Source organism: Rhipicephalus sanguineus, chromosome 2 (assembly GCF_013339695.2).
Source record: "Rhipicephalus sanguineus isolate Rsan-2018 chromosome 2, BIME_Rsan_1.4, whole genome shotgun sequence".
In the NCBI taxonomy this organism is placed as follows: Eukaryota; Metazoa; Arthropoda; class Arachnida; order Ixodida; family Ixodidae; genus Rhipicephalus; species Rhipicephalus sanguineus.
Window position 1 is genome coordinate 142,154,408 of NC_051177.1, and position 14,241 is coordinate 142,168,648.

Here is a 14,241-nt window from a genome sequence, read left to right on the forward strand (position 1 = left end):
ACATCTTGTATTAGAAAAATAATAGCATATTTGAAAGCGACACCCAGATATACATAACTCAGCAAGCTTAAAGGGGTCATGAAGCACCCCTTGGGCTGATTGAAAAAACACATCCTGCGGAAAGCTGACACGGCTATGAACTGCTCTGCCAAATATTACAGTCGTGCGCGCCGCGTAATGGCCACAAGCGGAGCGCGAAGTTGCCGTTTCCCCAGGCACCCTCTTTTCAAACAGAGGCCGGTTCTCACTCTCGTCGGTGGGCGGGTCGTCGGTCCGCTGTACGTCGCAAGAGACATAGCATGCTTATTGGCCGATAGCCGACGTAAATCGAGAGCGGCGTTCGGATCAGATGCGCTTCTTGCCGCGGGGTGCCACCACTTGCCGGCGCCGCACTCCTCAGTACACGGTAGCCGCACTCGCGCAAGCGAATCACAGCGGGAGAGCGATCGCGTTTCATGACGCGCGCTGGCGTAACTTCTTTCCCCCATGCCATCCCTCCCTGTCTAGCTTCCAGTGCGCTCGTCGGCACGAGAAAAGAGAGAAAGCGCTGGGAGCGTGCGCCAAACCCCCGTAACTCCGCTGATTCTTGACGGATTCGAGAAATTTTTGCGGCAATCGATTCGGGAGGCAGTACACTCCGATACTGAGGCCATTAGATCATTACTTGGAAAAGTGGTTCATGACCCCTTTAATCAAAATTGATCAGGAATTAAAGAAAAAGTTTTCAAGCGCAGTGCCTACCTTAAATCTCCCTCTCTGACATGAGAGTGCTTGCATTGTTGCAGTCGGGGATCACCATCTGTTGTGTCTTTCCAGGGGGATGGCCGTGAAGAGGTAATAGCATGTGCATGGGATGGCCAGACATACATTGTCAACGAAGAACGGCAGTCGGTGCGCTTCCAGTTTGACGAGGCAGTATGCACGTTCACGGCAGGTGAGTGTCTTTCCTGGTTTAGCATTTTATTAACCTACATTACCTGTTGAGTGTTGGGCATAGCAGTTGGATCTTGATGAACACTCGCCCTCATTGTATACACTTGAACCTTGCTTTAACAAAGTTCACTTAGAAGTAGAGCTGTGCGAGTAGCAAAATTTTGGGTGCGAAGCGAATTCGAATATTGAAGTGTGAGTGCGAATCGAATCGAATATTTTTCGAATATTTCTTGAATATTTCTCGAATATTTTTCGAATACTTCGAAGTGAAATTGCAGAAAAAATAAAATGTTAGAGAGGATTCCTAAGCATATTCTTATGAGATAGCAACATGAAAGTGTTTCTTTTCGCTAGGTTGATGAAACACTGGTGGGGTGGTGTTTCATAGTTGTCTTATCAAGAATGAGGCAATGTAGAGGCCGAATTGTATTTATGTACATGATTTCGTGCAACCAAAGTGTTGCCGACTACACTTTAGACGTGACAGGCAAAGATGCCATTTCCGCAGCCTCTCCTCCTCTTTCAACTTCTGTGGAAGCCCAACTGATGTGGTGGACAAGGGTGTGCTCCCTTCAAGTTAAAAGTTCCAAATCTGCCTCTTAGAAGTCGATATATAAGAACATCTGAAATTTTGGATGCTAAAAAGCTTTGGCTTCCGATTTTTCGCACTTCCTGCCCGAATTTCAGCTGCCACATCTTTCATCTCCATGTTCGAACCAGCGTTTTCTTGAGTTAATACATTTGCGACCGTAGCAGAGCTTGAGAGGCAGCTTTGCCGCAATACCGGGGTGTGATGAGGTGAAGCATACTGAAAATCTAGGGACCACTTCCAGTCAAACGTTGACTGTCTTGGCAAAGTTCGACCGTAACGGAGCTTGAAAGGCAGCTTTGCCGCAATACCGAGGTGTGATGAGGTGAAGCATATTGAAAATCTAGGGACCACTTCCAATCGGACATTGACTGTCTCTTGACAAAGTTCGACCGTAACGGAGCTTGAAAGGCAGCTTTGCTGCAATACGAGAGTGTAATGAGGTGCAGCATATTGAACATCTGAAGGGGGCACTTTCAGTTGGATGTTGACTGTGTTTGTTTTTGAGAAGTTCGAATAGTTCGAATAGTAAAATTCCAGTGCGAATCGAATCGAATAGCAAACACTATTCGAAAAATATTCGAAATTTCGAATATTCGCACACCCCTACAAAGTTCACTTAGAAGCCAAAAAGCGTTGTATAGTAGACCCCCTTTGATAATCCGCAGGTGCGCTTTCCTTTGCTGCATATTGGCCCAACTAATGGCGGCACCTGTCATGCTTCAAGTGGAAACGACGTCCTAGTTGCACGTGCTGGGGCTTGTCTGTTACATGCATATGTCAGCAGAGCCAATTTTACATTTTTCACGTCATAGCACAAGCAAACTGCGCTTGAATATGCTGTTTGGAGAAAGTGACTTGCCACCATTAGTTGGGCAAACTGCATAGCAGGAAAGCTAACTTTACAATTATGAAAAGGGTCTGTTGAATCCGTTTATAACAGTACTCAAGTGGCGCAAAAATTTTGTTATGACCAGTAATTATAATAACTGAATTGCCTGAAAACAAACAAAAGTGTGGTGTGAAAGAGCTGTTAAAAGTAAAGAGTAAAGATCTGTTTATTTGACTCTGGTCGATTCAGTTTTTTTACTAAGGTCTCTACTGAAAGTTTTGGCCTGTGCCTGTAGATAACTGTCCTTTATTTCAATCTCGCAGTTAGGCTTCACTGGATAATTATAACTTGTTTAACCACTTTACGCAGGCCCGACATCATTGGAGACAGCAGTGTTGGTCCAACAGCAGCATTGTGTCTATCTTAACATTAAGTAAACAAAGTTTCTTTTCATGATGATAAAGTTCACTGGTTTCGTCTTTTAATTGTTGCCAGAATAAGAAATCAGCTGTTTTTCTTGCTAGGAAGATAGTTTCATTTTTGTTTCTTTAGATGAATGTAGTTTGTGAGGTGTGGCAGGACAGCTTTACTTTGGGCATTAGAGTTTACTACGTGCATACATCACTCCATTCGGAGACATCTTTTTGCTCCCACACATGGTGCGAGGTGACAGAGTTCAATTGTGCAAACGGTGCACTGTCGTGAGCTGCTTTTGCTCTAGTGCTTACCTCTCAAAAGCACTGCTAGAGGAATCGTTCTGCAAAGTGCCAAACCGCGATCCAGCCAATGTTGTCATGAAACATTGTACACAGTGATTATGTTACTGCAAAGGCTCGCGATGTCTCTCACCGTGCACAGGTAATATGTCACTAAGTTCCGGTGAGACGCAGCCCTGCCTCGTATATGCGACGTTCAACAATCGCATCGTCGTCTACTACAACATCACCTTCACAAACATGGCCACGCAGTCGCTGCTCGATGATGCTCAGCTCGTGGCCGCGGTTAACGCACTCGTTCCAGGTATGTTCAACTCGCTGCCCTTCGTGGTGGCTTAGTAGCTAAGCATAAAGGCATGGGTTCAATTCCTGATAACGGTCGCTGCGTCTTCATGGATGTCAAATGCATAAAAGTCCGTGTACTTAGATTTTGATTAACAGAATCCCAGGCTTGCTTTGTAATCGTATCGTGGTTTTAGAACACAGAACCCTAAAGCTTCATAAAGGTTAGCCTTTACTTTGCTGCAAGTTTGACCATTAAAAAAGGAAACAAACCTCATTTTGTACATCATGGCGAAATGAATTCATGGTAAAGTTCAAATTAGCATTCGTGACACAGACACTCGCGAGTCAAAGTTTGAAGACTATGGCACCAGCAATAAATGAGCTAAAATGGGTACTTGGGCAAGTTGGTACATAGCTAAAAATGATAAACAGTGCACGTATAAATAATAAATTAATGTTTTTTTTTTGAAGAGCTCTAAAACAAGGAAGTGGTTCAGTACAATGCTTTGGTTGTACGTGCTCTCGCCGGCTGTACTACGAGGTCTCAGCTGGCATGTACCTGCTGTGAGGCAAATGAGTTTTTGTGCGGTGCCATTGGTTTTTAAAACCTGCTTTCGAGGGCACATTGCGAATGTTGCTCAAGATATAGGTTGCAATAGAATTGCTAGATCTACCAAGATGCATCAGCATGTGGCTCATTTCAAAGATTGCATTGTAAAGCCTTTGCCTAAACATTTCTGCAGATGTGGACCCACGTAAATTTCTCCAGTGGTGTCTGTATGGATCTCGGCCACTGCTAGGGGATCAAGGTATGGCTTCATCGTTTTTATTAGGATTGAGGTTGGAATAGACAGTGTATCACAAAGCTTCTTGTAAGCAGATGCTTGTAAAAATATGCTATGCTTGAAAGATCGTTGCACATATTTTTTTGAAGCTCATTATTATCCAGTTTTGTTTGTACAGTCGAACCTCGTTAATACGTACCCGCTTTAAGCGTACTAACGGTTAAAACGTAGTTGCGACGAATCCCCGACCGAGTCTCATAGAGCCTAATGCATTCGCTGACCGCTTAAGCCGTAGTGCTTCGCCCTACGCCTCCCGGTTAGTGCGTACCCGGCGTTCCGTGATAACGTTTTGTGCCATAAAATTTTACTGCGCCGCTGAACTTCCTGACGCCACATTGTGCCGCCAAAGGTTTTCCGTCTTTTCGAGAAGTGCGTAGATCGGTCGATCACTGATTCCGACTTCCGCGCGATTGCGGCGACGCCTTTGCGGGTAAGCATCGGGAAAGAACAAAGGTGAGGTGGCGGCCACCGACGAACGCGCCACTCGCCAGCATGACTTATCGCCGACAACCTTATCACAATAAGTATCTTCAGATATCTGCTCGGGCACGCGTGCGGTGCAGCACTGCTTTAAGCCTACTGCACGCTTTTAATAGGCGACAACCTGAACGCGCTGGGCTGCTGATCTCTGCCGCCTCGTTGTGCGGGGCCGTGTTCAAGCGCGCGCCGCTTTGTAGAAACGAAAGCAGCTCGCTGTTGCGCAGTTGAGCGTTGCTAGTCGTGGGCGACGAGAAACCTCTTTGCATAGACGCTATCCCGCTAAACGCACGCGTACGGTTCAGCAAGCGTAGCGCTGTTGTAACCATACTGCACGCTTTTATTGGGCGACCACCCAAACGCGCTTCCGTCCGCTGCCAGGACCGCTAGAGCGTCGCGGAGTGCGCATCGCTTGCAGAAAGTTCGTCATCGCCGCGTTAACCGAACAAGCTCATCTGTGCTCATCGCCGCATCTGTGCGCGGTCTGGAGCGAAGTGGGTACGAAGAACACTCCCACGACAAATGCGCACGTGCGGTACAGCAAGCGGCCCCGCGGCCCGGCAGTGACGGCTTGAGCCGACAAGGCGACGCGCTGCACGCAACTAGCCAGGAGACGATCGGCTCCACGCAGCCGTACCGCGTTTCACCGGAACTGCGTCAGTTTTCGTTTAGTAGCAGATCGCGGTACAGACGCACACACATATATCGCGGAAAGCCGACATTGTCTGTTCTGTCGCTATGTTGGTCACTGCGTATTCTGGACCCTTTAATAGTTCCGAAACGCTCCTTGGCGTCGCCACCGCGCGCTATCGGCACTATCGGACGGTCGTGCGAGAGTACCAGAATCTTTTCTCCAGTTTGGCAAAAAGAAAGAAAAGGCTTTGCAGTGGGTACTTTAGGCAATATTTGCTGTGGCACTGTATTTATTTCTTTGCTGGCGGCGATGGCGTACGCGAAGAGATGCAAATTTTTACTTGGTGGTTAATGCGTACTACCGTTTAGTGCGTAGTTATGCGGCGTTCCCGGCAGGTACGCATTAACGAGGTTCCACTGTACATAAAAGTTAAGGGGCAGGCACATTTCGGTGGGATAAAGTGCAGAAACACATGTGTAACTTTGATTTAGGGGTGTACATTTAAGCTGGCCAAAACAAATCCATCTCCTCTCTACTGTGTGCCTTGTAATATATAATGTAGTTCTAGCACGTAAAACCCGAGAATTGTTTTGTTCACTGAACTGCATTATATGTAACTTTCTCTCTCTCTCCAGCTTCATCCAGGGCTTCAGAGCATCCCGTGGAAGGCACCGACTCAGATGGAGGAACCGAAGAGGCGGAATGAGCCGACAGGTCCGACAGCGTCCCAAGACACACCGGTTACGGCACTGTGAGCTCTGTGTGTTTTGTTTGAACATTAATAAGCGTCTCGGCCACCTTGAACTAGCATTGCGCCTTAGGGGAGCATCGTTAAAGGCTTCTTTGGAAATTTTAGTCATGCACTGCTAATTGTAAAGGACTGTGCAGATGCTGTGCTGCACCGTGTGAAGTACCGTAAAAACCGGACTATAGGTCGGACCGCAATATAGGACGACCCCCCAAACTTCGAATCGTAAAAAAAGAAATTAAAAAAAAAATCGCAAAGTATCGCGGCACGCCCTCACCTTGATAAAAACGCAACGCAACTAGCTGCACTGTGGTGACATTTATTTTTATTTACACACTGTTCAATGCTAGGTGGTCACGAAGTTACTCGGACTCATCCGAACTCGAGTCGGATGATGTTTGTTTTTCACTAGCGACGTCCCATAGTGCATCGTCCTCTGAGCCATCTAACGCGTTGCTGATGCAACATTTGCGGAAGGATTTGCGAACCATCTCTTCCGGGAGGGATTTCCAGGCTGAGGACACCCAGCCACAAACGGTTGCGAGCGGTGGACGCCGTAGGCGGCCAGCGGGGGTCTTGGGATTGCCTCCCAGCATCCACTCACTGTAGAGCTCGCGCACGCGATCTTTAAACGGCTTGTTTAGCACAACATCCAGTGGTTGGAGTATAGAGGTCAGTCCCCCGGGGATGACAACAAGATCAGTCTTGCCATCGGACAGCGATCGCTTGACATCGGCCGTGAAGTGACCTCGAAAAGAGTCGAGCACCAGCATGCTCGGTCGTTGAAAAAGGGCACCCGGTCGCCGGTTCCATACGGGCCGGATCCATTCCAGCATGAGGGATTCGTTCATGAACCCCTTCTTGCTTGCCCTCACGATTACATCCCGAGGAAAGTCCTCCTTTGGTAGCGTTTTCCTTTTAAAAATAATATAAGGGGGCAGCTTCTTTCCGTCTGCTGTACACGCGAGCATCACAGTAAACCGCGAATGCTCGTTGCCCGTTGTCAATAGCTTGACTTGCTTCGCTCCTTTCTCGGTCACAGTCGTGTTCGATGGCATATCGAACCAGACCGGAGTTTCGTCAGCGTTGCCCATGTGGCCCATCATGTAGCAACGCTGTCGATGAAGCTCGATGACGAAGCGCTGATACTCCACGAGCTTGTGCTCGAACTCTGCTGGTAGTTTTTGACACACTGAAGTACGCCGCCACAGAACAAGGCCCTTCCGCTTCATGAATCGGCGCACCCACGATGGCGAGCCCTTGAATTGCGCCCTCGTGAGCCCCGAGTCGCGCGCAATCTCGAGCGCTTTCACGTGGATGCACTCCGTTGTCACGGGTAGTGACCTTGCGCGCAGCTCCCGGACGAACTCGGCGAGTACCGTTTCCAGTTCGGGGTGAACTGCAGTCCGTCCACGAAACGATGTTTTCTTCTGGTTGCTGCAACTTATGATGCGCTGTTTCTGGCTCCTCCAGTACCAGATGCTCTTCTCCGTCGGACCGAATTCTCGTTGTGCCGCCAGGTTGCCGTGGGCTTCTGCATACTCGATGACTTTTTTCTTGAAGCACATTGTAAACTGCCGTCGGCTGCCACTCATATTGAAGGAGATAGCCTCAGATAAGGATAATTAAACAGCGCAAAACCAACGCAGCCACCCTTGCTTCGCAGTCGGCACAAAGAAAACGCAAAATGGCGTCGCCCAACGGTGCTGTTGCTGATGCTCACGATGGCAATAGGGCTACCGACTTCATCAACCCATTGTTGCAAGACTTCCATAGGTTTTCTGCCAATGACCGGTATATAAGACGAGGGTCGACTTTTCATCGCGTTTTTTTGAAAAAAAATTCGACCTATATTCCGGTTTTTACGGTAGTAGTTCTCCCTTCAGGCCTTTTCACACTTGTCCTCAAAAGAGGTGAAAGCCGTGAAAAATCCCGCTGCTCACTTGGCAGCCTAAGTGGAGCTGTGCGTTCTAGGTCATTCCTTCCTTTTGTCATGTGTCACTGCCAACAAGCTGTAATGGCGGTGTTTTTTCTTCAGTTTTGGTATCGAAAATAGCTATTTTTGTGAGCCTTTTGTAATGCTTCCACACATGGTACAAATTTCAGACACAATACATTGCAGACACAATTGTCGCTGTGGGACCCACGTGCCATGATTTTGTTTGCAGTGGCCTCAAACCCAATGAAGGAATCTTTTAAGAAGCCATATGGCACGCTTATTGCTTTGTTATAGTGTTAAGCTGCTTTGTTATAGTAGTGCATATATGGGATGCATGTTAAGGAATTTAGAGCAGAATTATTTGAAAATGCGATTTGAAGCCGTTGTCTTGTGTGTGGTTGAAGTGCCCAACTGTTTTGTTGCGCTAACAAACACACAGGCCATTCACTTAGGGAGTGCTTATGTAGGTTTAGTAGTAAAACCCTTGTATGAAGAAGTAGTGAGCTCACAACTACAGTTTCCAGCTCCGCGCTCATTCATTTTCTTTTGTTGTTTTTTTTATTCTGACTGTGGCACGGTAAACATTGTCACACTATAGCAGATTCAAGGCTTGCAAATTCAAGGCTCGTGATTGAGCTTTGGTTACGACTGGTATATTGCATGTTCATTGTAACCCCTGGCTGCTGAAAAAGCTGCAGTAGATTATCTGTTCAGAAAGAGAATCAAGACTTACGGTGCCCCGTTTTTTAAGGTAGCATTCGGACTGTGTATAACATGCACATTGTTATTCTTGGGCATCTGATAACACCATTGGGGGTGAAACTAATACCGATTGTTGATTTCACTGAATGCGCGCACACGGGTGATCTGTGTGCTTTCTTCTCTCTACATGCTGTGGGAGCCCGATGGCTACGATGAACCGTTGAACATTATGTTAAAGCTTCACTTGCTGCTCCTACATTTGTGTAATACATATAACTTTGTTACAACGGATTTGTTTACAACAGACATTCGGATACTACATACAGTAAAACCTCGGTGATACGATCACGGCTGGTACAAATTTCGGGGTGATAGGAATTTTGCTGTGGTCCCGGCCAAGGTCCATTAGCCTACAATGTATTGGAGTACGGTTGTTGCGAACCGATTTGCACCCCGCGACGTTTGATACGAACGTACGCTAGCGCGCAGGTACGAACAGGTGCTGCCCGCGCTGTCGCGGATGACCCGGCAGTCACGCGCCGGCGCGGTCATACGGGCTGCGCGACCATCAACGGTGCGTCGTTGCCTCCGAGATAGTGCGCGCGAATCTTGGAGGCCTTTCGGCACCTTCGCGTTTAGATTACAGATGACGTTGACGTCGCGCCCCTTTTTCTTTTCGACGCGTTGACGCGTGTTCCTGTGCTCGAGGCACCAATGTCTTTGTACTGTGTAAACACGTGCCTGCCACTTCGATGCAAGCCATGTCCCCGCAATCAGACGTTCTATGAAACAAGACTGAAAATTGGGGTGCGGGTCCGTTATGAAGTCCCATTAAAGGTGGACGAAGACCCCAAGAGACGAAGCGGACCGTCTTGGCGAAGGAGCTTGGCCTCCATCTAACATGTGCAAAGCGCTTCTTAAGTCGATTTCGCCGCAGTACTCTGCAGGGTGTCAGAGGCTGGGTCCGAGCTAGCTGGTACATTGACATTATGAAACCGTTAAGCGCACAAAGACGGGAACAAGAAGACGACACACAGAGTGCTACTTCCAACTGATCGTCATGATTGTCAACTCTGGTGTCATGCAGAAAAGCGTAGTAAGAATAGGAAGGGGCTACTGGTGGTCACGGGGCACAACACATCTAGTTCATTAAATACACACGCACGCATGCACCGTATATTTACGAGTACAAGTATGATCGTTGACGTCTAAAAACTTTACTGGCAATCATTCAGAGCTGTTCATGACGTCGCTGTGGCCCTGAGAAACACTGAATCAAAATGTATGCCAACTTTTTTTTGTCACATACTAATTTTCCATGTTTTCTGGTGATACGAATTTCGGATGATACGAATATTTTTGGTAGCCCCGCGAGATTCGTATAACCGAGGTTTTACTGTACCAATTTGCGGCATTATGCCGACCTCCAAAGTTGTTCCATTTATTGAGTTTCGTGTACAGCGGATTCTGGTACAACGGACATTCGGATATAATTGAGCAAGATGTCAGGCCAGCAATGTGGTCAGGACTCTTTTAAAACGGACTTTTCTACCACGGACATCCCAAATTCAATAACATCCGACTTGAAACATCGCTTAGCGTACTTTCGGGACGGGAACAGCGCGACGCAGATATCGATGTACCGATTTAAGAACAAAGGCTGCCGATCTCCAGTCCGTCAATGATCAGCTATGCTTAGCTGTAGCGACAAAAAATCGGCTCGCAGTGGGCTTGGTGTTGCGTTTTGACACGCTGGCGTGCGAAATTGCTAGCCGCTGCCACCGCTTTCACCATTACCTCGCGACGCACAAGCAGCAGACGACACTCCCGAAGCTAGCATCGGACCAATGGTGAGGCGTGCTGACAGGTGCTGGAGCAACACGGCAGAACCAGCCAATCGGAGGCCTCGAATTGAACTCAAACACGTGCTTTTTGTACGCTTGCTACTGAATGGAGGAGCTAGCTGAAACGGAGAACTTGAACACGGAGAAATGCTCTTTATGACGAGCCCAAAATGGTGGCGCCCGGTTGCGCCGTTGCCGAGCTATAATCTTGAAAAATGCCGTTCTTTTTTTTGCTATTTCCGCAATTTTCGCCAAGTCGGCAGACAAAAAAATTTTTTTTTACAGCACTTTTACATAGTTTTCAGTGAAGATATCTTGTAATCAGATAGAAAAAGGGCTACAGAAACTGAAAATGCGATTTTCCAAAAATCGCATTTTTTTTCTGGTCCCCCATTAAAAATAAATCCGTTCTTTGACCATGTTTGTGACTTGTAATTCTCTCCGGTTATAACAGACCCATTCAGCGTTTACATAAAAGTCTGTTGTAACAGTACTTGGATTTTACATACTCCCTTTACAACAGACCAAAATCCTCTTCGCTACTGGGCAGGAGCGCGGAGTAACCCGCGGCGGGCCAACGGAGAGGCCGAACGACGGGAGGCGCATAAAGTGACGACGCGTAGGCCAAGCTTCGACAAGACTGATGGGAGACTGCTCTCCTGCGTTTATTGCAGGTGGTTTTAAGGAGGGGGAAGAATGGCTATTGGTCCGTGAGGCACGGGTCACATCACCGGCATGGCCAAGCCGGATTGGTGGTAGCAAAGAGATATGGAAGAGACCCAGCTCCACCCAGTAGCATGAATAGAGAGCACAACAGCACTGGTGTCTTAACATGTCACCAGGGGTCGTGCGACACAACATCGTCCCGCCCTGGGAAGAATTGCATCCTTATACAATCCTTGAAGTATAACTGTTGTACATCAACAAACACTAAAAAATTCACATTTGAGTTCCGATTGAGATGAAACCTGCAATGACCCAGGAGTTCAGTCCTAGGAGCACACAAACATAACCTAGGATACAGAAAATAAATTTCACCGACACCTAACACAAGTGCCAGCTTGCACTGTTCACTGAACATTCGCACATGCGCACTAGAGCTGTAGGCTGGGGCTTACGCGTCCGCTGTGGAAGACGTGACCCAGGCCCTGCAGGAAGACTTTGCTTGTGGGGGCTGTCGGGAGCCGACTTCGAAGACCTGTCCCCATCTCTTCGAGAACTTGGCGGTTTGCGGCTGCCGTGAGCTGATTCTGAAGACCCATTCGCATTTTTTCCCTCCCCTGTGTTGGAATTCGGTGCATTTACTGTAGGTGAGGAGGAAGATCCAGGACTTTCCTCCTGAAGTCCCAACGGGTGATACTGGGTGATACAATGGGTGATACAACGGGTCATACTGAAGCTGCGCTTCAGCAGCTGTAGAGTCGCACTGGACAGCATGGCCACCGTGAATGGCCTGTGTAGGCAACACGTGGTTGCTGATGTGCAATTTTGAATGCGGCCGCCGACCGCGGCCATCGACGATGGCGTCGTCGTCCTGGAGCCGGCGCAGCTCGCTGGCGTCCTGCTGCCGTAACGCCAGAGGCAGCCGACACAGCTTGGCAGATACTGGCACGATGTGCTGCCGCCTCATGGCCTGGCCAGGCAGGTGCTCAAACCCCGGAAGTACACCTGCAGGAAGCTGCGAGGAAACTGGTGTAGCCAGATGACACATCAACGTTGCGCCATCGATCAGGAGTCGCAACTGCTGGATGGCGTCGAGCCCCAGCAGTGAAGTGCCGTGTGCTGTCACGTAGAAGGTGACAAAGGCCCGCTTGCCATGGTGCTGCAAGTCTGTGCAGAAATAGCCCAGGACCGGTATGCGGTGCTTCGAAAAATTGTTCAAGTGAACTGACGCTCGCAGCAGGCGATGCTTCGAAGCGAAAAGCGCGTCGAAGTCCCTCTTCGTCATCAACGATGCTGTAGCTCCGGTGTCCACCAACAATGCCATGTGGCTATGTCCTCCGACGACGACATAGATGCGCAAGTCCCTTGGGCTAGTCAGCGCAGCTTGCACGGATAGGACTGTGGCAGTGCCGGAGTCAGCGTCTTGAACGGGGGTAACTTCCTGTACCGACGCTCGTCGCTTACGGCAGACTGCCGCGAAATGCCCTTTGATACGACAAAATTGACAAGTTTTCTTTTTGGCTGGACAATTTCTCGAAGTCGCCAAATGCCCTAACTTGCCGCAGTGAAAACAGCGGCCGACTTGAGGCTTGGGCGCAAGCTGTTGCACTTGCTGGTAGCGAACGCAATCTTGTACCAGCGCCGTCGAGCCCGCACAGCCATCTTGGATGCGGCCACCTGACTTGGGGGGGAAGCCGTCGCCATGTTGAGTCACCTGCGGGGCCAGCGAAGCAGCCGACCCGCCATTTTGAGCCGCTGCGACGCACTGGATGCTGCCGCCGTAACCGGAGTGCGAGCCGAGTAGCCGCTCATTTTCTCCAAATGCCGCGTTGGCTTTGTTGAGCGCCTCCAAGTCGTGTCCAACTTCTTCAGCCTTTTGCAGCATAAGGGCTTCCCCGTAGGACAGAAGTTTGGCCCGTGCATGTGCGTTGGCGACCCCATGAATTATCTGGTCATGCATTCTATCGTCGTAGGTAGCTCAGAACTTGCATGACAGGACCTTTTCTTTCAGCACGATGACGAAGTCGAGAAACGTTTCGCCGGGCAGTTGTTTGCGGCTCGTGAAAAGGTGCCGCTCGGCTAGCACGTTTGTTGTCTCGGCGAAAAGCCCGTCTAGAAACTGGAGCACTGTGTTGTACGCCGTTGCTGTCGCCGCTCCTGTCTTCGGCACCGTGCCCGAACCAGACGCCGTGATTGCGCCATCCGCCTCCGCTTCAAGCTGCTCTTGTGCGGCGAAGTATTTGCGTTGGCCCTCGATGCCGAGCGTGCAGAGGAGCGCTGACGCACGTCTTTCGTCCTTCCAGCCGCTTCCGCCGGCCACCTTCAGGTGTACCTGGAAAATCTTTTGCCATATATACCATGGAATTGTAGGCTTGGCGGGAGCGTTGAGGATCGGAGGAAGGTTTGCAAACAGGGCCACCATGCGTTCAGGTAGCAGTAGGCCTAAGCAGAATTGAAGTGGCGTCGTTCAGCAGCCGGAGCTGGAACAAAGGAAATTCAGGCCGATGCCCTTGTAGCATGCAGGAAGCCAAAGTACCAATGTGCAGCAGAAAAATGTGACTCGTAGCGTAGTGTCACGTACGTTGTGCTCTTCCTGGCGTCGCCTGTCGTAGTAGCGTAGCGGTTCAACTACCTCATCGCCATGTGTTGTGTAGGGCCGGAGCGCGGCGTAACCCGCGGCGGGCCGACAGAGAGGCCAAACGACGGGAGGCGCGTAAAGTGACGACGCGTAGACCAAGCTTCGGCGAGACTGATGGGAGACTGCTCTCCCGCGTTTATTGCAGGTGGTTTTAAGGAGGGGGAAGAATGGCTATTGGTTCGCGAGGCACGGGTCACATGACCGGCATGGCCATGCCGGATTGGTGGTAGCAAAGAGATATGGAAGAGACCCAGCTCCACCCAGTAGCATGAATAGAGAGCACAACAGCACTGGTGTCTTAGCATGTCACCAGGGGTCGCGCGACACAACAGCTATGAATGTCTGTTGTAATGATATTATACTTATGTAGCTACATGCCACCACAAGAATTGTGGC

The 14,241-nt window shown here is 49.2% G+C and overlaps 1 protein-coding gene across 2 annotated transcripts in view; it reads left to right on the plus strand.

The window, feature by feature from the left end:
- LOC119383741 (KICSTOR complex protein ITFG2) overlaps nt 1-14,241 on the plus strand; it is an 89,905-nt gene that overhangs the window by 58,276 nt on the left and 17,388 nt on the right. The window contains exons 11-14 of one of the 2 annotated variants that reach the window (XM_037652037.2): nt 817-934; nt 3,213-3,374; nt 4,099-4,164; nt 5,947-6,782. In XM_037652037.2, the coding sequence (XP_037507965.1) occupies nt 817-934; nt 3,213-3,374; nt 4,099-4,164; nt 5,947-6,017 (417 nt within the window). In that variant the 3' untranslated portion in view covers nt 6,018-6,782. Of the gene's footprint in view, nt 1-816; nt 935-3,212; nt 3,375-4,098; nt 4,165-5,946; nt 6,783-14,241 lie in introns of those variants that run through there. The other variant, XM_037652038.2, reaches the window with a different exon arrangement.